Below are 27,398 nucleotides of genomic sequence, written 5' to 3' on the forward strand. Positions count from 1 at the left end.
AATGGGTGAAATGGACTGCGGTCTAAACCCCACATTTGGGGGAAGGAAGGAAATGATCCAGTGTGCTTATCCAGCCATGCCTTCACTTCCCCACCAAGGGTTGTTCCATATTGGTATGTTATCCCAGAGTGTCCATGCACATGTGGGTGTCACAGATTAGATTTTTCCATGTGTGCTTTTATGCACATTCATTCACACATGCTAGCTTTCAATTGAACTCTGCCTCAATCTTTCCTACCCACACTGGTGGGTGGTGCTTGATGGGTTCTGTTGTCCCCTCCCATCTATTAGTACTTCCTCTACCCACCCTGAGTTCTGGAAGCCTGAGGTTCATTGTGACCATGCTTACAGGCATTGGTTTACGTGTGTGTGTGTGTTTATCTAAAATATAAATAAATAAGTTTTCTGATATACCAGATTTGCATAAAGCAGCACATTAATTTTCTTTATTTTAATGTGTTGTGCCACTCCCAGCAGGAGCCCATCAATGGAAGTAGGAATGTAGGGGGTAGCACCCAGAAAAACGTCACTAAACACATTTAAAAGCCCAATCCTGCCCCGACAAGGTGCTTCACAGAATCTTAGAGCTGGAAGGGATCCAAGGGTCATCTAGTCCAACCCCCATAACAGGAATCTCAGCTAAAGCATCCATGGCAGATAGCCATCCAACCTCTGTTAAAAAAAACCTTTCAGTATGCCCAGAATTGGGTAACGTGATATTATGTTGAATTCCCACCCCCTCGCCACATTATCTGCAGATCAGGAAATTCAGATTAAGTGGGGGGGGAGTGGGGGCTGCTAACTGGGTGAGAATGTCATGCGGATGACACACACCTCGGGTGCATCAAATCCACTTTAAATTGCTGTGTGTAGACTACAGCCAAAATGAGCCAAGTTACAAGTTGCTAACTTCAGTAAGTCACTGATTCTTCCCACCCCAAAGATTGTCCCTCTTCACCCAGTGTCTACAATGAGAAGGGAAGGCCAGCAGTTCAGCTGCACTTTCGCATTGCCAAGATCTGGGCATATTAGTTGTATAGATTCTTACAGTTTCAGTCAAAGAGGGATTTGAATGAGTGCCAAGTCTGCCCTCTTGAAAATCTGGCCCATCCTTGCAGAGCATTGCAACATTTAGGGAATGAAAAGATGCAACTACACAATTCCTGTAGCAGAAGATCAGTTTTATTTGTAAACTCTTCTTTGGTAATCAAGAAGACTTAGTGTGAAAAGAAAGCAAAAGATAAAAATCAAGAGCAAAAATAAAATACACTCCAGATCAGAGGATGTACAGGACACAAACTATGCTAACCAACACGGAGAGAAAAACAAGCAGGAAGAGGAAACTGATGGTTTGGATCAGAGCCCCCTCTGGGAGAGGAGGCGCCATCATCCGGCAGCAATTGTGTGGCCAAAGTCAGCAAGCAGATCAGCAAGCCAAGCCTTGCGGGGTCGAGTGGATCGCCCAGGTACAGGTTGGACAGTCGGCCTCCCGTTGCTCCTTGTGGTCTTTTTTTCTTTTTCATTTGCCTTTGTGGTTGGTTGTGGCAGGGCGGGGGGCGGCGGGTTGAGTCGTGGAGGGGGTGGCTCATCTTTACAGAGGGGGCTCGCTGCAGAGAACGATCTCCAGTTCCTTGCGGTAAAGTTTCCCCCCATCGGACAGATTCATGATGCTCTTTCTGTAGTTGGTGAGCTGGTGGATGCCCATTTCCTGGCAAAGGGAAAAGAACAGGGGAGGGAGCAATGAAATTTCATGTGACTGGGAAGGGAAGCGAAGTTCAGAGCAAGGCTTTAGAGAACTGGAATATCTAGCAAATGGCATAGAATGGAATGGAATACCTAGCAAATAGTCTCCCTCAGAAGGTTGTGGACACTCCTTCCTTGGAGGTTTTTAAGCAGAGGTTGGATGACTGTCTGTCATGGATACTTTTGCTGAGAATCCTGAATTGCAGGGGGTCCCTTCCAGCTCTACAATTCTATGATTCTGTGAACTGTAGAGTTGAAAGGGGCCCAAAGGACCATCTAGTTTAACCTCCTGAAATGCAGGAATCATATAATGCACTTCTTTGCCTCCTTACTCTCCTATTTTAATGTAAAAAAAACAACCAGGGTGGTTTACTTATGGTCCCAAACAGTATTTGGGAAAGGAAACATGCAGAAAGGGAATTCTTTGGTGAGGCCCCCAGCTTTGATATGGTTTCCCCCTTGAGGTAGGATTGTCAACCTCATTGCTGGTCTTCAGAGGGCAAATGAGGACTCTTTTATCCAGGCTTCTGTAGTTTATTTATGGGATTTTCACCCACAGCAACAATATGTGAATGAATATTTTAATAACTTCTTAGTTATGCATTAACACTTTTATTTTAGTTACTGTTTTATTGATGTCTGTGTTATGCAGTTCATACCTGTTGTACATTGCCCCAAGCTGCTGTGGATGAAAGGTGATTTGTCTCAAAACACACAGAGACCAACACACACACCTAATATCATGAGCCCAGAACTCAACAATGATCTCTCTTTCACTCCTACAAAGCTGGATACAAAAAGTAAATGTTTAATAAAAGCTGAAAGCCAATTACACCGAAGTATCAAATCTTACACTTAAAAATTCCAAGTTCTGACTATGGAGAATGAGAAGTTTTTCACATGCAGTTTTTAGGTGTATGAATTTTAAAACCAGAATTCTTTCCAAGGCTCCATTTCGAATTAAACCTCTGATTGCTAGCAGTGCGGTTGAACCAATAAGTAAAGGGTACTAGATCAGGGGCGTACCCAGGATCAAAACTAGGGGGGGGCAAGCCATGGTCATTCAGGGGAGGGGCCAAGGCATGGGAGGGGAGGGGCCACAAAGTGGGGATGTGGGCGGGGCTACAGGGCCAGCGGGCTCGACGACTCTGCGGCGGTGGCTGCAGCCGCTAAATGAACCCCCTAAACTCTCTCACACGAAATTCCCCTGCTCTGAAGACACCGCTCCCATCCATTTACGGCCTAACCACCCCCCTGAAAAACCCATTTGGGCCCCACTTTCCCTCCTCCAGGTCCCCCCGAAGCCCTTCCAGTTCCCACCCTATATATCTGGGATGGGGAAGGGGCTCAGAGGTCTGCTAGTGCTGGGGGGCCATCCCCCCGTGACCTGGGAGGATACCGGGGACCCCCCCGCCAAGCTGAGACCCTCAAAGAAGAAGAAGAAGCTGCCACCGCCGCCTCCCCATCGCAAGGGAGCAAAAGATGGGAAAGGTGGGGTGGCGCAGCGCAGGCGAGTGAGCCCCCCCAGCTGCGACCCTACAGCGGCCGTGGCGGCTCCCCCACCCTCAACGCCCCTCTCTCGGCAGGGGCAGCAAGGGAGAGCGGCTGGGGGGCATTGGAAAGAAGGAAACAGCAGCCAATACCCGGAGAGGGCAATGCACGCAGGGAGAGCGGAGAGCTGTGCCGCCCCCCAAGGCGGCTCCTTTCCTATTGCCCGGGGTGGAGGGTGGCGAGGAAGGGTCGCTGCCGCTGGGCTACTCCTGCCACCGGCAATCCGGCGCAAACGCCCCCACGCAGCTTCCTTTCAGCAGCCGCGACCACCGCCTTCGGGCGCCGCCCCCACTCCTCCTTTGCGGGCTTCTGCTGCTTCTGCCCGCTGAGGCTGAACTGGCTCCTGTCGGTGCACTTCCTCTCATAGCTGCCAAGTTTTCCCTTTTCTCGCGAGGAAGCCTATTTAGCATAAGGGAAAATCCCTTAAAAAAAGGGATAACTTGGCAGCTATGCTTCCTCTCCCGGCCCAGGAGGAGTCTCAATACCAACTCCTAACTCGGGGGGGGGGTAGGTGGGGGTGCGGAGGGGGGGAAGGGGGCGATTCCCAGCCCGCGGCGGCGCCGATCGCAGTGCAGCCTACCAGGAGGCAGAGCACGGCAGTGGCTGCATTCACTTGCCAGCCACGTCTCCTTCACTTGCCAGCCCAGCAGAACTCTTAGGCAGGAGAGGTTTCCGCCCGGCAGGGCTTTCCATTGGGAGGCACAAAGGCTTTAGTGGGCGGGAATTGGTGCAGATGTAGGCAGGGCGGGCTGAGAGGAGGAGCTGCCGCCGAGGAGCCGCAGCACCAGCAGCGTTTCCTCCCCCCCCCTGTCAACAAGCGGGGCGCCGGGTATTTGCTTCCCTAGTCGGGCCCGCGGTTTGGCCTTCTAGGGGGGCAGCTGCCCCTCCCTGCCCCATGGTGGGTACACCCATGTACTAGATCCCTCAAGACAGGGTGCAACGGTGCAATCTTTCAGACATAGTTTTTGGGACAGATTTGCAAAGAAATTTTCTCATTTGTTTGTGCATCAGGCTATAATCTTCACAGTAAGTGCTTGGACATTCCTCATAATGTGTGCTCTAATCTTGTGTGTTCTCTCTCTCTCTCTCTCTCTCTCTCTCTCACACACACACACACACACACCACCTTATGCACTCACTTTCTTATTTTTCTCATAGAGATCTTTCAGAAGAGCATCTAATTCATTCTCATCAATGAAGCCGCTTCCATCCTGGATATTAATGGTAGGAGATAATAGAGAGAGATTAGGCTATTCTTTTAACTCAAAAGATCAAGGCACACTATTCCCAACCCCTGAAAGTCTTCTTTTCCTTCACTTGTAATCTGCAGGCACACCAGCCTTACTCTCCATCCCAGCTGTTTGAAAATTTTCTGCTTTCCTGTTTGAAACCCTGGAAATATAAGCATCATCAAAAGAAAACCTTATTTTATTATAACAAAGTGATCAACTTGGCAAACTGTTGAAACAATACCAGCTGAATGGCTTTCTTCACACCCTACTCATTGCCCCCAAGGAGAAGAACAGACCAAGCCGAGGCTCGTCTGGGCCAGAAGAGAGTTCCATGCATGGCCAGCCAAAGACATTTTGGCACCTGAGGTGAACCACAAAATGGGGCTCGCCCCTGGTCAGGGAAGAAGAGGTGAGTGAAGATCTAGATATTGTACCTTGTCATAAAATGCAAAGATAGCATTGAATTCGTCTGAATCTAGCTTCATTCCCTGAATAAATGAGAAGGAGAAATGGATTAAGACAGGGATCAGCAAACTTTTTCAGCAGGGGGCCGGTCCACTGTCCCTCAGCAGACTTTGTGGGGGGGCGGGCTATATTTTTTGGGGGGAAATGAATGAATTCCTATGCCCCACAAATACCCCAGAGATGCATTTTAAATAGAAGGACACATTCTACCCATGTAAAAACACCCTGATTCTGAAACCATCCGTGGGCCAGATTTAGAAGGTGATTGGGCCGGATCCACCACCACCCTGGGCCTTAGTTTGCCTACCCATGGATTAAGATAAACAGGAGGAAAGCAACCCCACCAACAACCCACCACCACTTTTTTTTTACCTGAAACTTAAGAAGGAAGTTCTCTTGCACAGGCAATAGTCTGCAACATGAATGGGATAATGTCAGACAAAAGAAGGTACAGCATGACTTTTGCCAGCACCACCTCTGAATAGGTGAGTTTTGTCTGTCAGTTCCAGGTGCATTTTGCTTGGGGCAAACGTTTAGATGGAATGTGGATTTCTGGAGCTGGGATGATAGTTGGAAATTGGACCATGCCTTACTGGGATTGGAGACATTTGCCTCAGAAGTCCTTTTGAAACATGGTCACCTTACAGGGACAAATGGCAAGAAACCCCTCTGCTCAAGATGTGGGTTAAATGGGTGTGACTGCGAGGTAGGTGAGGCTGCAGGCCAAGTTTAACAGGGCTTCGTGGGTGAGTCAGGATTTGAACTCTGGTCTCCTGGATCTTAATCTGACACGATAACCACTATTCCACACTGATCCAGCCTTGCACAACCTGGAAAATGCCTACCACCCCATTCTTTTGGACTGCAGCCCCCATTGGCTGTGCTGGCTGAGGGTGAGGAGAGCTGTAGTAGTCCAAAACAGCGGGAAAGCACCAGGTTGGGGATTACTCAGGAAGAAACTCAACTATTCACACTGGAAGGGTGCATTGGAGATTTCACCCAGAGAAAAAGAGACTCTACACTTATATTATTTCTGCCATATGGAGGGGTGTGGGGAGGTCTGAGGGCATGAGAGCATTGTTTAGAAAGGGCAGGAGCAGCAAACTCTCAGACAAAATCAGAGTTTTCCCTGCCAGAAAAGTGACAACCAAAGAAAGATGCTTGGCTTTTTGGGGCTCATAACAATGTGATGGATCAATGGAATGGACTCCCTTGGAAAGTGGTGGACTCCCATTCACTAGATATTTTTAAACGGAGGTTGGATGGCCATCCGTCAGCTGTGATTCCTGCATTGCAGGGGGTGTCCTAGATGACCCTTGGGATCCCCTCCAATCCTATAGATTCTATTGATCTTACCGTGACATCTCCGACAGGCAGAGCTTCCCATCCCCATTCAAGTCAAACATTCGCAGCTGTGGGATCAGAAAGTGACAGTCTGTGAATGGCTCCTAAGTTAAAGGTTTGGGCTGCAACAAGACTCTCCTAATGATAATAACAATAATTTTATTATTTTATATGCCACCCATCTGGTTGAGTTGTACCAGCTATTCTGGCCACGGCGGATGAAGCCGCTTGGGCATCTGGGGCACGCCCATAGGGGTGGGACAAGGGCAGGACACACTGCAGGGCCTCTGGAGTCTGCCTGCCTCCTCCCACTCAGCCGCCCTACAGCTGGGGGGCGGGAGGCAGCGGGTAGACCGTTTGGGCAGCGTGGAGCCTATGCACACCCAAGCCACAGCATCTCTCCCAGGAGAGATGTGTGGCTCGGGCGCGCTGCAGGCCCCGCGGTGTGTGCCGCCCAGCATTTCGTCACCCCCCTCAGTGGTGACACCTAGGGCAGATTGCACCCACTGCACCCCCCTTCCTCCACCCCTGACTCTGGGTGGCTCCTACCAGGTGGCCTCTTTTCATTGCCCCTCTCCAATGCAATGTGAAGTGAAGTGTATTCATATTACCACCTTAAAGTGCAGTGAAGTTACATTTCACAGCTCTTTCTCCTTTAGCTGTTCACATCAGCACAGCTTCATTTGTGTCAGACTTGTTTCCATTCTGTTTGTGTACACACTAGGGGGCATTGGCAGGGCAGGGATGTCTCTACCCCGTGCAAAGGTGTTTACACCTTGGCTGCAGCTCAAGGACCCCAGTCAGTATGAAGCTGTTTGAGAAACAATGGCATCAAGCAGTAGCATCTTATAATGAAGGACAGATGCTTATAATGAAGATACATATGCATTTGGGATAACGACCACGGATTAAAAACCCAGAACTGGATCTGCTGGGAGTGCAAAGTCAACCAGAGTGTGAACACAGCCTCTGCTGAAATTGGCAGAGGTAGCACAGCAGCCCCTGAAGAAGCCTACTTGCTTCCTCGTCTCCAGATTCCCTTGGAAAAAAGAAAATGGAAGACACTTCTGGTGTCTTTGGAAAAACAAAACCAACTGAGAGGCTGAGAAGGCATTGGAGAGTCACAGTAAGTATGTCTTCTTCTTTGACAATTACTCATAGCCGAATAAGATTGTCTTCCATGAACATGGTCTTAACAGTAAGTCTGTAAGTGTCTGTGGAGGCCAATTCTGGATCCACACATCCTTCCGCAGTGGAGATATAGGTTTCTGAGTAGGAGTTGATCACAGTGTTTTTTTGCCAAACATGATAGCCCCACCAAAGCCAGAAAGGCTGTAATTGCCCACCCATTTAGGCTGATTAAATTGCACTGAGGCCAATGGGATTTCAGCAGCCTGACCGCATAGCAGCCCTCCCCCAACCTGGTGCCCTCTGATTGTCTTAGATTATAACTCCCACCAGCCCACGTTAGCATGGTCAATGATTAGGAATAAGGGGAGTTATAGTCTAAAACATCTGGAGGGCAGCAGGTTGGAGAAGGCTGATGTGGACTGCAGCCAGAGAGGGCACTTTTAAAGTTGTGGCGGGACGCAGGTGGCACTGTGGGTTAAACCACAGAGCCTAGGGCTTGCCGATCAGAAGGTCGGCGGTTCGAATCCCCACGATGGGGTAAGCTCCTGTTGCTCCTGCCAACCTAGCAGTTTGAAAGCAGGTCAAAGTGCAAGTAGATAAATAGGTTCCGCTTCAGCGGGAAGGTAAATGGCATTTCCGTGTGCTGCTCTGGTTCACCAGAAGTGGTTTAGTCATACTGGCCACATGACCTGGAAGCTCCCTTGGCCAATAAAGCGAGATGAGCGCCGCAACTCCAGAGTCGGTCACGACTGGACCTAATGCTCAGGGGTCCCTTTACCTTTACCTAATTAGTCGTGGCAGGCGCTTTTGGGGGATACAGCCTACAGGGGACAGAGGAAGCCTGCAGGTGGTTCTGGAGTGGAGCAACGGACCTCCACACCCCTACAGGAGACCTTCCCACTCCTAGGGGGCTTCTTGCACTTACGATGGTCTGCGTATATTCTTGCAGCTTTGGTTCATCGTAGGGCCGGTTGGCTTTTTCAAGCAAGTCCGAAAGAAATCCCTACAAAAAGAGATGGCATGAGAAGGCACAGGTTGATTTACAGCCCCATCGTAAACATGCCCACTCAGAACTAAGCTCAACTGTAAGCTCAAGAGGCCTTGATGTCCTAGGAAGGAAGCACAGAAATGCAGAAGAAATGAGGCATCCTGGGCATAGCTGCCAAGTTATCCCTTTTTTAAAGGGAAATTCCCTTATGCTGAATAGGCTTCCTCGTGAGAAAAGGTAAAACTTGGCAGCTATGATCCTGGGAAGGACTCAACTGTTGCTGAAAATGGCAGCTACAACTCTCCTTCCTGCATAAACACCACCATCACAGTCCCCAGTGACAGATAAGACTGTAGGGGAAGCAGGCAAAGTGAATCCCGCCAAAGCAAGGTGAGACATCTCCTAGCAGGACATTACAGTAAGAAGTGGAATGAGCTGTGCATAAAAGCTGCAGCTCTGCCTTTTAACAAGAGACCCTTCCATTGACCAAAAATGGCTTCTGTTTGGTTTAGAGTCTTGACGTGAAAAATGGGGGTAAGAGGCAAATGCCGTGGCGACAGTAAAGGGCAAGAAGCACTTGCACATGAGAAGTGCTCTAGAAACTGTAAATAAGTGTGCAACATGCCTTTCAGTGTGACATACAATCATAGAACTGTAGAGTTGGAAGGGACCCCACAGGCAGGGGGTGGCTTTCAAAGAGGGTCAGGCAAACCCATGGAGGAAGAGGAGGAGGAGGAGGAGGAGGAGGAGGAGGAGGATATCAGTGGTTACGACCCAGTATGGCTATGTTCTTCCTCCATAGTTGGAAGCAGTATGCATCTGAATGTCAGTTGCTGGGAATCACAAGCAGAGAGAGACCCGCTGCTGTGCTCAGGTCTGGCTGCTGGGCTTCCTATTGAGGCATCCGGCTGGCCAGGGTGGGAGCAGGATGCCAGACTAAAAGGGGGGGCACTTTGCCCTGATCCAGCTGCCTGATCCTTTCTTTTGTCCTTGGAGTTCCCTATAAGGAGGAGCTCCATTCCCCGCCATTCCTTCTGTCCACAAGTCAAAACAAAAAGTTGGGTGGGGGAAGCAAAGGGATATGCACTGGGGCAGAATCAGCTGTTTCCCCACTGCCATCACAGACCTTGAGCCACAGTCGTCGCATCAGCAAAATCCACTCTCCCCACCGTGATAAAAAAAAAAGGAGGACTGTGTTCGGTAACAGCCCCAACTCACAGCCTCCTGTTCAACTGCACATTATCTGGCCTCTGAAAGATGGTGGTGACAGTGGAAAAAGAAATGGGGGAAAGGAAACAGAATTTGCCTGCTGGGAGGTGGGAAGTGCTGCCACTCCTCAGCTTCTCTGCTTGTTCAAGCAGTGACAACCCACACATTACAGCAGAGCAGACACTGGTGGATGACAGCTGTTGGACATGCCCTCGCTCTAACACAGGGTTTCCTCTTTTTTTGCAATGAGATGCTCCAGAGTCTACACAGCTCTTGCCCACTCCATGCAGAGATTTGGATGCAGCTGGGGAAACATGTAAGAGCATGGCAACATGATGGATAGGGAGGCCACTTTCAGCACAAACAAAAGATGTTGTTGCCGCTGTTTGGACCCTTGTTGAAGCCGCCTCTTAGTGCTGCTGCTCTTCTCCCCCACTCCGCCACCCCCTCAAGTGCTAAGGACAACAGCAGTGTCAGAGCTGTGATCAATGGATGCCTTGTGAAGAGCAGGGGAGGGGGGGGATCGTTGTTGTTGTAGAATAGTGGTTCAAAGAGTGAATTGCCAGCCACAAAATACCCGGGAGAGTCAAATCTCACTTCATCATTGTGCTTGCTCAGGAAAGCCTCTCTCGACCTTAGCTCCCACCTATAATGTGGCCATCTTACACCGGCCAACCCTACAGGGCTATTACAAAGAGTACTGAAAACCAAAGAGAAGTGCTTTGAAGACGCTGAGCACTGGTATTGCACAGAGGCTATTTGTGCATTCGAAAATGTGTGTGTGTGCATGCAAGTATGCAATTGGCATTAACTTTTAAAAGATTATTATCCCTGTGAGGCATTTTGCATCTGGTTCTATCTTCTCCTAGCCCCGACCTCAGCTCAGCCTACCTTGAGCTCATTGGCTTCGATGTAGCCACTGCGATCGGTATCATACTTCCGCCAAGCCTGCAATGGAAAGAGCACAGATTTGTCACAACAATTGCATTTATATTGATTTTTATACATTTTGGGATTTATAACCCACCTTCTCACAAAATGCCCCAAGGCGGCTAAGAACAGCAGCAGCACCAATAATGAAGAAAATAACAAATGAATCAGGCAGATTAGGAAAAAGCAATAATGAGCCGGTAACTGAAAATCCATCAGAGAGCAGTTCAATCAATTAAGAAATGGTCTTTGGAGCCATCCTGTGTCACAGAGCAACAGCTTTCCAAATCTTCAGTATCAGTGGGAAAAGATTCTCAATATTGTTTTCATCCGGAGAAAGGCCACCACAGTGGAAAATGCTGTGTCAAGGGTTCACCTTCATTATTGAAAGAATGAATATTTTAAACACAAATTATTATAAGCAGATCAATTTTAATATTTAATTGCCTGTGCCTGTCACACAACTTAATTTGCCCATTAGCTAACAGCAGATGGACTCCAGTTTCATTTCCCAACATGGTATTCATTTCCTATTATTCATTTTAATTGCTTGGATGGATTGCTGTTTCACAGCTGTTGGACGTATGTCTCAAGATGACGACATATCAGTAGCGTTTTTATTTATTTATGTGCCTCTAGGGCAGAGAGCACCTATTTGCTTCCAGGGAGAAGTTGTCCAATGCCAACCTTGCGACAGGCCTGCTGGCCTGGCCTCTTCTGTTTCACTAAGTGGGCCATAGCCCTGTAGCAAAAGTTCTGGGGCGAACAGGCTGGCCCATTTCCAGTTGGTGCCTATCTCAGAGCTGAAATCCTGTAACTTTTCATATGGCAAATGTTATTGTGTATTTTTTGTCCTGCTCTTGGTGCTCTGCAGTGCAAGAGGGCCCTTCCAGATGGCAATAATGTGGTAACACTGGGGAAGAAACACAGAATAACTAACGAAGCAGATTGATGTGGACGGCCCAGTACAAATCCACTATCAATCACTGTTACAGCGTCAGCAGCATCTTGCAAAATTCACCTGCTATAAACAAAACCCACCCCAGTCTGGAGGAGCCCCAAATGAGATAGCAGGAGCCATGTGTTCTCCTTACCTCCATGAATTCGGCACTGGAGCCAACGTGCTGCCGGAAACAGAGCAGGAAGTTCTCCTCTGTGGGCAAAATCTGTGCCAACTGGGTGGGGGTGGTGGAGGAGAAAGAGACAGGAAAGGCATGTCAAACTCAGAGAGAGAAACTGATTGAGAACAGTGTAGATCAGGGTCCCCAAACTAAGGCCCGGGGGCCGGATGTGGTCCAATCGCCTTCTCAATCCGGCCTGCGGACAGTCCAGGAATCAGCATGTTTTTACATGAGTAGAATGTGTCCTTTTATTTAAAATGCATCTCTGGGTTATTTGCGGGGCCTGCTGGGTGTTTTTACATGAGCAGAATGTGTCCTTTTATTTAAAATGCATCTCTGGGTTATTTGTGGGGCATAGGAATTCGTTCATTCCCCCCCCCCCAAAAAAAAAAATATAGTCCGGCCCCCCACAAGGTCTGAGGAACGGTGGACTGGCCCCCTGCTGAAAAAGTTCGCTGACCCCTTACGATGATATCAACAACAACAACAACTGCTTAAAAGTATGTTCCTGGTCTCCTTTCCCCTGACCTTCTGTCTTGCCATTTTTCTAGGAAAGAATACAGGGAGAAGTTCAACTTGGACAGTTTTGGAGCAAGCCCACTTTAGATCACTGAAGTGAACTGTTGGCACTCCAAAGGACTCCTGGTCACAGGGTAAAATGGCTGGTTTTAGAACAGCATAATCCAGATTAAGGAAGCTGCTGGGAAATATGAAGGAGGATTCCTCAGAACAGAGGCCAAATTTTTGTTATTTAAGTAGCAGCTGCAGGGAAGCTTGAACAGCCTCTGGAGGGAAACGCATGGCCTGCAGAAGGTCCCGTATTCAAATTCCGGATGACATCTATAGGTGGGGCTGGGAATGTCCCCTCTGATTCACCCCCAAAAGCCATGGTGGCTGCTTGGTTTTATACTAGATGGGCTTCCTCCGGCTTTTGCCGCCTGCTGTTCTGCATTCTCCAAGGCTTTAGTACAGCCTTCCCCAAGCTGGTGCCCTCCAGATGTTTTGGACTACAACTCCTGCCAGTCCCAGCCATAGGATCCTGGGAATTAGGGGAGCATAACCATGCTGATGAGGACTGATAGGAGTTGTAGCTCAGAACCACTGGAAGGCACCAGCTTGGGGAAGGCAGCTCTAGCAGAGCTGAGGCAAACAGCAACAACAGTGTGGAGATCAGCCACCTCATCTTGCCCTCCTGAGGAATGGTGAGGATTGGGCCCAGAGGGTAAGAGCAGCAAGGAGGCATGGCAGTGGCAAGAGGGGCAATCTTCTTCCCATCAGGAGATCTGCAGCATTTCCCCTTTGCTGAGTTTGTCCCTGCCTGCATATAGGCAGAGTCAGAGTAGTCATCATGCAGAGAGGAGCGAGCATTCTGCTGAATGCACAGGATCACACCCTCTTCAGGGCAGGGGGCTCCTGGACTTCTGCAGGGGGGAGGGTGTCACACAGCTCACCTCAGACATTTCAATTTTCCCATCGGCGTTCTTGTCGTATTTCCGCATGAACTCCTGCATCTTCTCCGCAACGTTGACATTTTTCGATTCCTGAGAAAAGAGGGGGCAGGGCTCACTCCTCTGATGCAGGCTCAGCTTGGTGGGTGGGCAGAAACAAAGCCACTCCTGGGCTCTGTCCTGTGCCCAGACCAGCAGGCGAGCTGCATTTCGAGGAGAAATGACCTTTGGGATCCATGCACCTCTCCATTGAGTGCAGCCCCGTCCCTAGCAGGCTTTGCTTTTAAAATCCTCAAAACATAGATGGAACAGAAGTTGTCTCTCAGAAACACCTCTGGGGGCCACAGGTTCCCCCAACCTTTGCAATAAAGCAACAGTGTTGAATAATAAGAATATGACATTTTGATTAACCCAAAGGCAAAAATTACAGCAATGCAAACTTTAAAACCCAGTTTAGTCCTTTCTTTTAGGGGTCAAGCTAGATGCTTACTCCCAAATAAATGGGCCTCTTTAAGTTGAAAACAGGAATAGGAGCAGAAGTTAATGGACGGGAGAAAGAAAATGCACAGGTCATTACCATTCCTGCTCCCTTCCTGGCGCTCTCTAGCTCTTGGAAGAAGCTTTCCAGTTCTTTGCCTTCAATGTAGCCGTTTCCTGAAAGAAGAAGCACAAAAGGGAGCAATAAGGAGCATCCGAACCTGGAAAAAAGGATAGCAGAAGGTATCTCTCAACTTACTTTGAGTAACAAATGAACATGGTCTGTGCTACCCTTTCATCCAGCCATGCCTTCACCTCACCACTGGTGTGTCAGGCTCTGTACACACCAGTGTCCATGCACACATGAGTGCCACAGATCAGAGTCTTCCATGTGTACTTGTGTGCACATTCATTCACGCATGCGAGCTTTCAGTTGAACTCTGCCTCAGTTCTTCCTATCCACAGTAGTGGGTTGTACTTGATGGGGTATGTTGCCCCCCCCCTCAATTAGTACGTCCTCTGCCCTCCCTGAGTTCTGGAATGCCTTGACTCCATTTTAAGTTGCCTTGTGTAGACAGCCTCTGCCACCCAGGATTTAATCACTAATGTGCCAACCTGGGATTGGGACTAATGTGCCAATCACTAAGGAGCCAACCTGGCATTCAATAATAAGACCAAAGTGGATGGGCTAGAAAGAGTGGATCCTTCTCAGACTTGGCCTCCTGAGTTCTCTGCACAGCACCAATGTAGGTTTGTGGGGTTGCGGAGAGGGAGTAGCTGTAGTTAACAGGGATTACATCTCCATCTCCCTTCTGGCAGGATGCAGTTTTTAAGTATTGGGACTTACTGCTGGGCATTAAAGGACACCACTCTGCTCTGAGGTTGATTTCTGAGGTATTTCTGAGAGCCCTACTAGGGGAGTTTCTGGCTGATGCTGTGGGTGCTCCCACTGAAGCCTGTGAGATGTGTCATTCTATAAGGCCCCTTTGAGACCCAGATGTAGTGAAAAGTAGGGTATAAGTTTAATTAAACAAGTAAACCCAACACCATTGTTTCCAAGTGGTTCAGGGTCTATGCTCCATCTTGGCCAACAAGAGGCTGCACGAGAGCTCCTGGAGGTAAGTGGTGGCAGCCCAATATTCCATCTGCTTCAGCAGAGCTATGAATCCACACCTGACTCCCAGTGAAAGGCCAGATTCTCCAGTAAGGAACTGAGGTACCCAACTCCACACTCCTAGCTGACAATGGATGAATTTTGGAGGCGCTGGTTTGGTCACCATCAAGCAGCTTGTCCAATTAGCTGCTAATTTCTGTCTCAATGGCTGACATATCTGTCTGCTCCCTGTGTTGCAAATGCTCTGCCAACAGAAAGCCGGCTCAGCAGGCCAAAGGCTTTCTAATTCCCTCTTTCCTCTATGAAGGTTTCCGCCTTTCTGACTTGAACATTTCTCTTTTGTGCTTTTCTTTGAGTACACTTTCAAATATTGTTTAAAAGAATTTAATGGTAGCAGCTCAAATATCAAAGAATTAAAAGGAAAGGCATGGTTATACCTATTGGGCCTCATTCTGCAGGGTGTCCAAAAATTCTGGTTTTCATATGGCATCCCTTAAAAATCATTTGGACGAGGGGTTTTCAAAGCAGCAGAAAACTCTTTCATATAGAAACAAGCTGCCCAGCGAAGCCCTTATTAAATGGCACAGAGCTCACTCTGATTTCTCCACAGTTGCTGCTGCTGGCAAGCTTCTTTTTGAAGGACAGAAGCCCTCTTCACTTCTTATCTTGAATGAGACTAAGGACATTCCAGATAACAATGGCTTAAGCTAGATTGTTAAAGTCTCTTCCGTAGGGGCTACAAACCTAAACCTTTCGGTTAACTGGGGAAAATGCACAACAAACCTTCACTCTAACAATAACCCTGTGAGGGAAATTGCTAAGGAACTCATTTTAAGAAAGGGGAACCGAGACAACTTGCTTGAAGCCACCTCAGAATCTGCAGCTCAGTGGCTACTTGAACCCAGGTGTGGCAGATGCACGTGCAACACCACAGTTGTGTGCACGGAGCAGTTGCAAGTCAACTGGTCCATGTGATAAGCATGAGTCACTAAGAAGGTCTGAAAACACTCTTTCTGATTTGAAGATATTTAAAGCAGGGTAAGAAGAAGAACAGCTAAACACCTGTAACCAGCAAAGGTAACACAAGAAGCAATTGATTATGAATTGGTTAGATTATTCCCTCTCGCAATATAGAACATAAGAAGAGCCTGCTGGATCAGGCCAATGGCCTATGGGGAACCTGGCGGCAAGCAGGACTTGAGCGCAACAGCACTCGCCACTAGTATTCCAAGCATTACTGCCTCTGACCGTGGAGGCAGAGCATAGCCCTCATGCCAAGGGGTGTGGGATGGGCTCGTGAATCTTTAATAGGCACACTGAAGAGCGAAATTTGGCTGAATCCTCCAGCAGTGAGAAGGAGTGTCTGTCGAGGCTCCCTCTTCTACAGAGCTACACTCGGACCTGCCCTCCTTTGAACCCAGAATCCTGCTCTAGAAGGCCTGCAAGTGTCCCTTCCAACTCTGGGGATCCCAAGCAGGATGGAAATGAGTGTTCTGAAAAACATCTTTTAATGGTATTTCTCATGAATAGACAGGGAGGCTTAATATGCATTTATTCATACTCCTAGAGAAGTCTCACCAAATTAGGTCAGCTGAAGCAAGGCTCTTATAAGACCCGACTTACTAAAACAGTCAATGCATTTTTAAATTCCTTGCAAAAAGTTCTGCTATGCTAATGCCCTGCAGGCCATCCGGGGACCTGATTAGCCTCTCAAAAGAGGGTCTCACACAAGTCAGCCAGGAAGGCAGAAGAGCACATAATCTCTTCTTCACCATCAACACAAACTGTGATGGCTCCTTCCAATAGAGTGCCATTGGAGAACTGTCATTTTGGGAAGGTACCAAGGTGCAGGGTGGCTTTTCATGAGGTGTTAGGGGAAACTGCAACACCAAAGTTATCAGCATTTATAAACAGGAGACTCTGAATGTTCAATGTGTCTCTTCCTAAGCCTTTGAACTTCACCCACCAGCTTCAAAGGAGAAACAGCCTCAGGCTGGAGAGCCAAATTTAGCCCTTTGGACTCTCCCTAGGTCACACAGCTGGTTCAGAGCCCCAAGAGGCTTTCAGGAGCAAGGTGGAAAGCAGAAAGCAGAGAGAGAGAGAGAGAGAGAGAGAGAGAGAGAGAGGGAGGGAGGGAGGGAGGGAGAGGGAGAGGGAGAGCTGGATGCTTTCCTTGTACTGGTGACCTTACACCAGGCATAGGCAAACTCGGCCCTCTAGATGTTTTGAGACTACAATTCCCATCATCCCTGACCACTGGTCCTGTTAGCTAGGGATGATGGGAGTTGTAGTCCCAAAACATCTGGAGGGCCGAGTCTGAGGAAGCCTGCTTTACACTCTGAATCCCTGGCAACCTCTCCCATGAATTTTATGTGGGCACCCCAGCTCATCTCACGATAGAGGTGTAAAGGTTCTAATTTGTTCTGCTTTCAGACTGTAGCTTGCCTTCATTAATAAAATCCTTAAGCATGTCTGTTTCCTTTAGGACTCAGAAGAGTGGTTGCCAGAGGATTTCACTGGACGTCTCCTGAGCATCAATGGGAATACCAGTAGCAGCCCTGCCATTAGGCTGGTATACACTTTGTGACCCTCCAGCCCTTTGTAGGCATGTAGCCCTCGGAAAGGACACCTTCACAAGATTTGCCTGGGAGTTAAAAAGCTGCCTATCACCCAAATATGCACATGTGGTCCCTGAGATGTTGCAATGTTGCAGGACACGGTAGTATGAGAGGAGCTGGGGTGGGTGGGGAGGATGGTTTTCTTTAATTCTCCCAATATCCTTGCGAACAAACTATTGTCCCCTCCCATAAATGCAATGCAGATCAAGTAATGAAAAGAAGATCCTGATCATGCTGAGTAAACTGTCTTGTTCTTCTTTTTGTTTTGTCTTGAGTGAGTTACCCATTAACTACCTAAAGACAGTTGTAATTAAGCGCTATATTAATTGTCAAAATAAAAACGCAATTTGGCCAGCCCTGAACTTCCCCTGGCACTCCCTCTTCCACCCTGACCTTTTCCAGCTGCATGTGGCACAAGAAATCAGCCTGCACGGGCAACTGCTAGGCCCCCTTTGCCAGGCCCAGGAGAAGTAGAGCAGCTGGCAGTGCTTCACCCATTTCTCCTCCAATGGGCACCTGGGAAGGCAGGAGGGCTGGCTGGTGCCTGCCCTGTCTGCACAGTGGGCAGCCCAGTCATCATTCTGACTCCTGGGCTGAAACCCAATATCAGCATCCTATTTGGGAGTGCAGCGAGAAGGATAATAGATAGGCGCAGCATTTTATAAAACCAAAATTGATAAGCTCCATCAATGCCATCATTCAGCCAGTAATAGATGAACTCTTGGAGGAGAGCCCATTCAAAATGGAGCCTTTAACAAAGGCAATAAATCAAAATAATGTGGTAGTTAATTATTCTTTTGCCTTGTTCTGGCCTGCTGCACAGCCGTAAACCTCAGCTTTTCAAAAATGCTGTCCTTGGCTCTGAATCTGCAATATAAACCAAGCTGAGATTTTATATGCAAACTTGAAATACATAGCACTTTTTAAAATCCCTTAATCAAAGCCCTTTACACATTAGAACTCTTATCACGCCTTACAATTTTCAGGGCTTTTGTTGTTGATATCAGTACAGTGGTACCTCGGGTTAAGAACTTAATTCGTTCTGGAGGTCCGTTCTTAACCTGAAACTGTTCTTAACCTGAGGTACCACTTTAGCTAATGGGGCCTCCTGCCACCGCCACACGATTTCTGTTCTCATCCTGAAGCAAAGTTCTTAACCTGAGGTACTATTTCTTGGTTAGCGGAGTCTGTAACCTGAAGCATATGTAACCTGAGCTATCACTGTATTGCAACTCTTCCTCCAAGGAGCTGAGGGGTGTATGCAATTCTCTTTCCTTCACAACAATCCTGTGAGGTAGGTTAGGCTGCAAGAGATTCATGGCTAAGTGGCAATTTGAACTAGGGTTTCCCCCCAGTCTGAGTCCAATTCTCTAACCGCCACCACAGAATGTATTGTTGCATTGCCAGAAGTAGGGAATCTGCCCTGATATGCTTCTCCTCCCCAGCAGTCAACCTTCCTAGGCAAAGCAAAAAGAACTTCATTTCAGCACCTGCTCCACCTTGACTCCTACCAGATTTAGAGAGCTTCACCACAAACCATCTTGCCTTCCTGTCGCCTGCCTGCATTTTTTTTTAAACTATGAAGAGTTTGGATAACTCAAAAGCCTTGCAGACTCTTTTGTGGACATTTTGATTGGTCCTACTAATGGCATCACCAAACTATGGATTTTGGAATTTTTATTTTGGGCCAATCTATCTAATTGTGGAGATACAGGCTTTATTTTTATTTTTTTTAAGGAAATATATGTAAAATGCCTTTCAAATGTCTACAAGAAATAGCACTTTAATAAACTGGGTTCAGTGGTCTGCTCCCCCATCAGTAGAAAACTGAATGTGTAACAGACTCCCTTTAGATAGATGTGTCCCTGCACAATCTTCAGAATATCCTGAGGCAAAATGTGCTTTTGGCAGACTTGACAATATGGAAGAAACACACACCTGCTGTTTGGTGTTTTGATAGATCAGCACTGAGGCCTGCTGTTTCTCAGCTTGTGAACTATAGAATGGGCAGTGGGGTGGGGTGGGAAGCGGAGGGGCCCCTGTGGCACTCTAGATATGGTTTGGCTCTCATCATCCCAGCCTACTGGCAATGCAGGCTGCTGGGGCTAATGGAAATTGGAGTCCAATGACTTCTGGAGGGCCACAGGGCAGTTACCCATGCCACAGACAGAGGCTCTAGTGATCCATTCCTCCTCCATTTTGTTTTTCAACCCAAGGAGCCAGGGCAGGAGGAGGCTGTGTTTAAGCAGAAGGAGGGCAAGCAGCGAGAGGCAGCAGCTTCCCGCTTCCCCCTCCTGTTGTTTTCCAGTACAAAATATCCCCCCCCAGGCATCTTTTTCACCTGCACAATGAAAGTTATAAGGCTCCCAACCAAATATATCACCAAACTATAAACATGTGAAGGAAACAATGGGTTTCCAGTGCAATGTTTTCCTCATGGCAGCACCTGGGTGGGGGAGTGTTGAGAGGGATTGGTGGCTATGAGAAGGCACTTACTCCTTCCTTGGCCCTGGGTCACCCCTGCAGATCCCCTTACCGTAGTTATTTTAAAATGTCTCCCCTCCCTCATCGGGTTCCAGAGCTGGAAGTGAGCCCAACCAAGGGGTGGGGCCTTTGGGGGGATGGACTCAGTTGTAGGGTAGCTGAAGGGGAAAGGAATGAGCCTTCTTCCCTTTCCTGCCATATTCATTGTATTAATTTATTTTGAATATTTCTAGATTGCCCCCTCAGGGTAAAAGCCTCTCAAGCCAATGCGGCCCACATACATACTTGAAAATATCAAAATGAAAACTATCCACTTATATTAACAAACTAAAATAGCCATCTAAAGGCACTAGGCAGCCCCAGCGGGCACACACGTACATCCTGTAACATTTAAAACAATGGCAAGGAACTCAAATGCTGTTTAAACAATAGGAGGCTAAAAACTCAGCTCTACATTTCAGCTGAAAGCAGATGGAACCAAGTGGGTTTTCAAGGCTGGTTCAAAAGCTAGTGATGATAGAGCCAGCCCTATATCCCTTCAGATGGGATTTGCACAAGTACGGGGCCATCATCAAGGACAAGCTCTACCATTAGGCAGAGTGAGGCAGCAGACCTCAGGCAGCAGATGCTGAGGGCCGCGGAACAGACAGAACTGCCTATGCCATGCAGTCTACCTGGCCACCCAAAAAGCCCTAAATGCAGAGGAAGACACTGTCCCACCAACCAGTGTGGAAGCAAGATTCACACACCAATCCAGTTGGACTCTGCATGTAGAATAGGTGCAGCATCTTGGCCTTAGGCAGCAAAACTCTTGAGCTGGCCTTGGCACTCTATTTTATCCAGTGTGAGGTTGGGACCAGATGCTTGCTGAGTCTATGCTCACATTGGCCCCAAGCAACTTTGTACACAGGGCCACCACAGGTTCTGGGAATCGCAGCAGTCCTGAAGATGAGTCCTGCTGGAAAGCCTGAGATGGGCGAGGCAAGTGTTTTCTTAAAGCAGGTGGCATTGTGTAATTGATCCCTGATGGGGCCCCGAGGGAGAACCTTTAATCAGGGGAGGTTTTACTGGCACATCCCTGTGGGGTGAGCAGCCAGTGAAAGAGTGTGGGACAGGGTGGCACAGAGCAAGCCCGCAAACAGGGAAGGTTAAGCCATGGCTTTGGAAAGGAGAAAGTGTGAGCAATGAGAAGATGGAGGGTGGTAGAAAGAGACCTTGCATGTTCACATAAGCAGTCGGAAACTAATAAACCACATTCACACAACTTTTAGTGACACACAGTCAACATGGTTAAATTAATGTTCCCCCTACCTCCCCCATAACCCATGATTTATTTAACCCATGATTCTGGAGCCCTGCCTTACACATGAAGCAAAGTGAGTACCAGTTCAGAACACACAAGTAGATGCTACTTTTGCATGTCTCCTTGTGAATGTGGTGGGGAGGGGGGGGGGAATTGCTGCAAATAGAAAACTAGTGTATCGGGGTTTGGCCTGCTGTGCTTGGCTTCTACATTTAGGAAATTACTCAGAAGTACACTAATGAAATGCAGGTCTCTGCCCCCACTGTATTCCAAAGTTATGCACAGTTTCCTAGCTTGTGAGTGGTTTGCCATCCTGCAGTTTGGTTGTGAGCACCACCCCCATCCTGCTCTGCTGATGCCATTCTTGCCCCTGGGTTGTCCTGCATGCAGCTGAACCAAGGGGGAAGACAAGGAGGAAGGGGTTTAACACCTCAAGGGGCTTCAGGAAGCACCAAGGTTGAGGTAGGACATAACTTGGTGAGAATCCACCATGATTAGGATCTCTAGATTTTGCATCCTCTGCGACATCAGCTGTTGATGCAATGAAAATAATGGTGATGCTTCGAGCACCCTGAGTATATTGTACATGGCTTGATTCATCAGAAAGAAAGAAAGATAAGATAGAAATTGCAGGGGTCCTCTGATATAATAATGGGATTACTAAGCAGGGACAGTATAATTTCAGACTGATGCCAAGTCCTTGGTTCCTGCTCTGATCATTGCAAGCGAGGTGATGTAACTGAAAAGCTGTGCTTAATGATAAGTTGCCAAAATGATTATATTAATAACAGGTTAGATCTCCTTAGCTCCCCCGGGAAGAACCCCCTCCACACATTGAATCACCCTCAAATTACACTGCAACAACATATCATTTACGTCTGTGTATGTGTGTTTGTTTGCGGGGTGGGGGTGTCATGTTTGTTTTTAAGCTGAGCTTACTTGAACTGACAAAAGGTGTATTGGTTGCATTCATTCTGCTCAAATTACGATGCATCCTGCTCAAATTTACAAGGAGGGAAACCATAGTTGGAGGGGTGTAGAGGGGTACATAGGAATTACAGGGGCCAATCTGAAATGCAGTTCTTTTGGGAACTCCATCTTTCTCTTTCTTTCTCTCTCCCCCTCCTCTCTTTCGCTTGTATTCCTCATACCTGCCTTCTCCAACTTGGTGCTGTCCAGGAGTTTTGGGCTGCAACAGCCATCCACCCCAGCCAGCACAGCCATGCTCCCATCAGCCCCAGCTTCAGATGGTTGTGGGGCTGGTTGGGGCTGATGAGAACTGTGGTCGAAAAATCTGGGGGCACCATCCTGGTGCCACCAGGTCAAGTAAAACTGCCTTACAAATCTTACCAATAGGAGGGACTGAGAGGGCCTCCTGCTTGCTCCTGCTTGCTCACCAGAAGTGAGACAAAGCAAGGCCTGGCGACTCAATGAGATCTGGCTAGCACTGCTTAGACTGGCTTTTTCTTGCTTGGTGTGTCCTCCTTGGCCAGTGAGGTCTGCTGACCGTGTTCAGGTTGGAAGGACAGTCTAGGGTGCCCTGAGTCCACTGAGCCTCATTTACCAGCTTTGCTGACAGGCTGGAAAAGTGGCTGCAGGAGACACCCTTGTTGCCTTACAGAATGTCAGGAGGGGGATCTTGCTTTGCTGCCACCTCTACCAATCAGGCATTTAGGATAATGCCCCACATGGCACCGCTTTAACAACAAGGTATGTAATCCACAATGATAACAAGGTCTAGCCATACTCAGACATTCTGTTCAGAGTGAGTGAGTGAGAATGAGTATGGTATGCTCTGCCCTGCCTGCCCCCCACCATCAATCATCCTTCATGAGCTGAAGGATTAATGCCTGAAGCAGGCAGCCTTTTTCGGTCAATGCAGCCTTTCTGCATGGCACAGAAATCAGGGAAGGAGGGAGTTTACCCAAGGGGAGCAGACACCCCATTTCAAAAATTATGCCTCCAATGCATGGGGGGTAATGATGATGGGGTGGGGAGAGGTCCTCCCTCTCCTTTAGGGTGCCTGAACAGGGCTATGTCTTGCTGCCTTTCAAGAGTGAGCCTTGTAGGGTTATTGTCATGCTCCAGCCGCATCCCAGGGGTGGGATTGTGTTGCTGCTGGAAAGTCAGAATCCCCTGTGCCCTCAAAGAGAGAGAGAGAGAGAGACCCCTGAGGGAGAGCAAGGGGAGTCCTTCTTTTACTACCGGTAAATGCATTTCATGGAGTTGCTCTTAATCTCACGGAAGGAGCAGAAGGAGCAAGAGGTTGAGCTTTTTGAACAACGCAAGGAAATATGTTCACAGCAGCTTAAACCAACCAACCAACCAACCAACCATACCTACAGGGGTTAGGTGGGGAAGGTACAGGGGTCTTCCAAATGTGAGATTGCAAGAGAAACAGGTGGCCTTGTGAAGTGCAGTTGACAAATGCAAACTGGGTACCTGGTGTAAAATATTGCAGATGTCACGTGTTATCTAGAAAGGCTGCTGGAGCTCAAGAGAGAGTCTGCAGTCATAGTACTGATGTTTTTGGGAAATGTGGTTCACAGTTAACAAATGAAAGTCCAGGACACATGAAGGCAGCAGTTTTAAAAATGCTACCTTTCCTGCCTACAGGGCCAAATAGACAGATAGAGCCACAAAGTCTTGAACACTTTGTGAACAGTCCTGGAATCAATTCTTGATCTAGAAATATTTGAATTAATTGATTAATGTCTGGATGGGATCATGGTCCCAAAGGGCTGCCTTTGAAAGCAGTCTGGGAATTTCCTCTGGTCCAAAATAGGGCAGGCAAGTTTGTTTACTAGGACTGCATGGCATGGTAATGATACACCAGTGCTTTTTGCTCTGCTCTGTCTTCCAGTCCATTTCTGGGCCCAATTCAAAGAGCCACCATTTTCCATTAACCTTTAACAGCTTGGGACAAGGTGACCTGAAGGACTGTCTCTACCATATATACTTACCTGGGCATCAGTATCTTCTGAGGTCCTTCTCAGGGTCTCCCCAACAAATAAGGTAATGCAAGTAGTTTATAGGGAGAGGATCTATGTGGTGACTTTCATTGCTTATAGAGCCCCTTTTTATGTTTCCTGGGTTTTCAGTCTTAATATATTTTAGTGACAGATCTTTCGTATATTCTTGGAGTTTTAAGACTGATGACATTTTGGTGCTGCTGTGAGCTCTGTCGTATTGATTTTGTATTTTGCTGGTAGTTTTCTGCTCTATTAGATTTTGTGGTGCTTTTATGGTTTTATTATCCGGCTGTATATTTATTTGCTTTAATTTTTAGTGGAAGCTTCCCAGAGAACATATGTTATTAGGCCGCCATAAATAAACTAAATAAAAGATGCCAGCATGCCTTCCTTCTCTAGGAGGGGCAACGAAGTCAGCTTCCTCCTTTTTTGAGAGCTTCCAGGCTGTTGCTATTTTGGGGTGGGATTCGGTTCACATACTGGCCAGTTCAGGTTGTGCTTGGGAGAATCTCATGCAAAAAAACCCAAAACCCCTCTTCCCTGAAAAGATCAGACATTCTGAGATTCGGAAAGTGATGGGGAAATGCACCAGCAAGTGTAGACTAGCATTTGCTTGATGCACCATTGTCAGAATAAATGCTCATTAAATAGTCAACACTGCTTAATTTCCCTGCAAACAAATCAGGCTGAATAATCAATAAACAAGCCATCTGGAAGAGGACTTGTTCAGTGCACTTTAGCCACAATCCAGCAGTGAGTTATGTGAGCTTAACCCCAATCAGTTTCTGTAGGCTTAAGCTTGCCTCGCCCCACAGGAGATCACGGACTCTGGGTGAGCTGAAAACACCATCCCGCTTTTCACTCCTCTCCTGTCAGCATCTGCCCAAGGTGAAGGTTGCTCAGTGCCTTCTGACATACAGACTATGGTCTGATCGTTTTGCTAGGATGTTTTGTTTCAGCTGCTTTGAGTTTCTGAGTTAGGGCTGTGGAACCTCTTTTCTATCAGGGGCTCCATAACCTCAGAGGCAATCAGGGGGGTGCGGGGGGACTGCATACTGACAGCTGAGACCATGGTCAAAATTGGCTGGAGTTTACAGCACTGCAGGATTACACAGTGCCCCCCCCCTTCTTACACACAGAGAGAGCAAGGAAAAATGGGCCTGCAGTTCCTGGAGGGCCACTTGAAACTAAGCTGGGGGCCACAGGTTGTCCCCCACTCTTCTAAAGAAAAATGATATACAAATACAATAAAACTCCACCCCTGGAACCCTGCTCCCTGTTTGTCCTGAGGTTGCTGCAACCATGGAGAATCATAAAGTAGTCAAGCACCCACCCACATGCTTCACCTTCCCAGCCCTTTGATCATCCACGCCATGCACAATATGCCACAGAAACTCATTGTTTTGAAAGCACATGCTCTACTTAAGTGGCTCCAGCAAGAAATCCACCTGGCAGCGCACCACAGGGGAGCATCGTGCACCCCCTGCCGCATACTGGGGTGTGCCTTCAGCCAGTTCATCTCAGAGGAAAGTCTCTTCCCTGTCACCAGTGTGGCAACTGGTGCAGTCAAAACATGCACATATATGGGGGGGGGATTTAGTTTATGAAATTTTTGGTTCACTTTCATTTCATAGGACAAAAAAAAGTCAGAAAAGGCCCCGGTTAGATTTATCCCTATGGCCCCAAACCATGTGAACCTCTTGCCTCCTGCAACAGTATCAGGGAGACTGTTTCACCCCTACAGCTGAAATTCTTAAAGACCACCTTCTTCCAAGTTCTGCTTTTCGTGAGCGAACCCCATCATGGCTGGGAGAGGAGGCGCAGCAAAGGGCTTTCAGGATATGCATGTATCCCCCTCTCCCACAAATAAAAAGCTTTTTGGATCAGCGTTCTGGATAGCAGCCATCTGTTCCTGTGTTGTGTTAGATGTTAACAGCCACCACCTCGGGCACCTAGTGACATACCTCATGTGAATTACTTGTAAGTGGTGCTTAGAGGCAGGTTTGCAGCTATCCAGAGTAAAATCCTGCTATGCCATCTTGACACAGTGACTAGTGGGGAAAACCACATTGTACACAGAATTCTCCAGACTTCAGATCAAAGGTTTCTAAATGATAATGGACACCCGCAGGGGGTGTTATCAAGACATGGTCACAGGACCCTTTACAGTAAGGCAGACTCCCATCATACTGCAATCATTGCCCTCCTCTACAGGAGCACATGTTTAGCTGCACAGGCACAACCCAACAGGAGAAGCCACCTCAACTCTTCCTAACATGGGACAGGATCTCTAACCAGACTTACTTATAGTGGCAAAAAGTTTGTGAGCCTCCAAAGGTTATGAAAATAAACACCAGGAAGACAGAAGACAGAGACTATACTACTCTAAAACATATTGAATTCTACCAACTGAAACACTTTTCAACGTCCCACGCCCATTGTGCTCACTCTCATCAGAAACATTTCCATTCCTCTCTCTCTGCTCACTCTTTGTCTCATTATTTCCAACTCTCATTTACTACAGCTAACAAAAGCGAACAATTTCTAAAACGTAGACACTTAAAAACCACAGCAAAAAGAACAGGCAACAGAAACTACCTTTCTGAATTCTGTCTTAAAAACCACCTTATTGCAGCCTTTGAAATAAAAATTCAGGCAAAGTAGAAAGAAACTTAGCATGCCTACTGTTTAGCACTGGCCATTTTAAGCCACTGATCAATCTCCTCCAGCCACATGTTGGCACCAAGCAATAAAACATCAGTTGTTCCTAAAGGTTAAATGAACAGAAGTTTGTGTCCCTCTTTTCATTCTCACTGACCATCAGCATCATAATGTTTCCAGATGTCCAAGAACTGGGAGGCGGTCAGCTCTGCCAGGTGCAGATAAGGGGGCTGCTGTTTCCCTGCCATGAGCGAACTAGTCCCCAACCGCGTTGCTCTCTTGTCTGCGTTCAGCACCAGGAACTGTCCAGCAGCCTCTCCAGCTCCCTCTCTGCCCTCTCTGCCTTTATAAGCCTTTCAAAGCTTGCAGATTGAGGCAATGTCCACTAGAGGGCACACAGGCTGTTGAGGAGGCGGCAGCAGCAGCAGCAGCAGCAGCAAGGGAAAGTGTGTGGTTGTGTGTGTGTGTGTGTGAGAGAGAGAGAGAGAGAGAGAGAGAGAGAGACAGAGAGAGACAGAGAGAGACAGAGACAGAGACGTAGGTCTGTGCCACTGTGTGTTCTAATCTGGAGGTTCTACAACCTAATGAAAGCAAAGTACTTGGGTGC

General features: G+C 47.8%; 1 protein-coding gene across 1 annotated transcript; it reads right to left on the bottom strand.

Moving 5' to 3' along the window:
• Positions 1–1,238: 1,238 nt before the first annotated feature.
• CALB2 (calbindin 2) lies at positions 1,239–27,065 on the bottom strand. The gene is made up of 11 exons (XM_035119870.2): positions 26,949–27,065; positions 13,740–13,816; positions 13,166–13,255; positions 11,688–11,768; positions 10,555–10,611; positions 8,392–8,469; positions 6,348–6,403; positions 5,364–5,403; positions 4,961–5,014; positions 4,434–4,505; positions 1,239–1,708 (listed from the first exon to the last, which is right to left on the bottom strand). Exons 1-11 carry the CDS (start codon positions 27,037–27,039, stop codon positions 1,592–1,594), a joined length of 813 nt encoding a protein of 270 aa, XP_034975761.1. The 5' UTR covers positions 27,040–27,065; the 3' UTR covers positions 1,239–1,591.
• Positions 27,066–27,398: the final 333 nt, after the last annotated feature.

This window comes from Zootoca vivipara, chromosome 6 (assembly GCF_963506605.1).
Source record: "Zootoca vivipara chromosome 6, rZooViv1.1, whole genome shotgun sequence".
Taxonomy (NCBI): Eukaryota; Metazoa; Chordata; class Lepidosauria; order Squamata; family Lacertidae; genus Zootoca; species Zootoca vivipara.

Bases quoted from the DNA above. Each gene is read 5' to 3' on its own strand.
- CALB2 (XM_035119870.2), bottom strand. From the start codon at position 27,039: ATGGCAGGGAAACAGCAGCCCCCTTATCTGCACCTGGCAGAGCTGACC. The intron at 10,612-11,687 runs GTAAGGAGAACA...TTTCCATTGCAG, and splicing joins CCAGTGCCGAATTCATGGAG to GCTTGGCGGAAGTATGATAC. The intron at 5,015-5,363 runs GTAAAAAAAAAG...TCATTTATTCAG, and splicing joins ACTTCCTTCTTAAGTTTCAG to GGAATGAAGCTAGATTCAGA.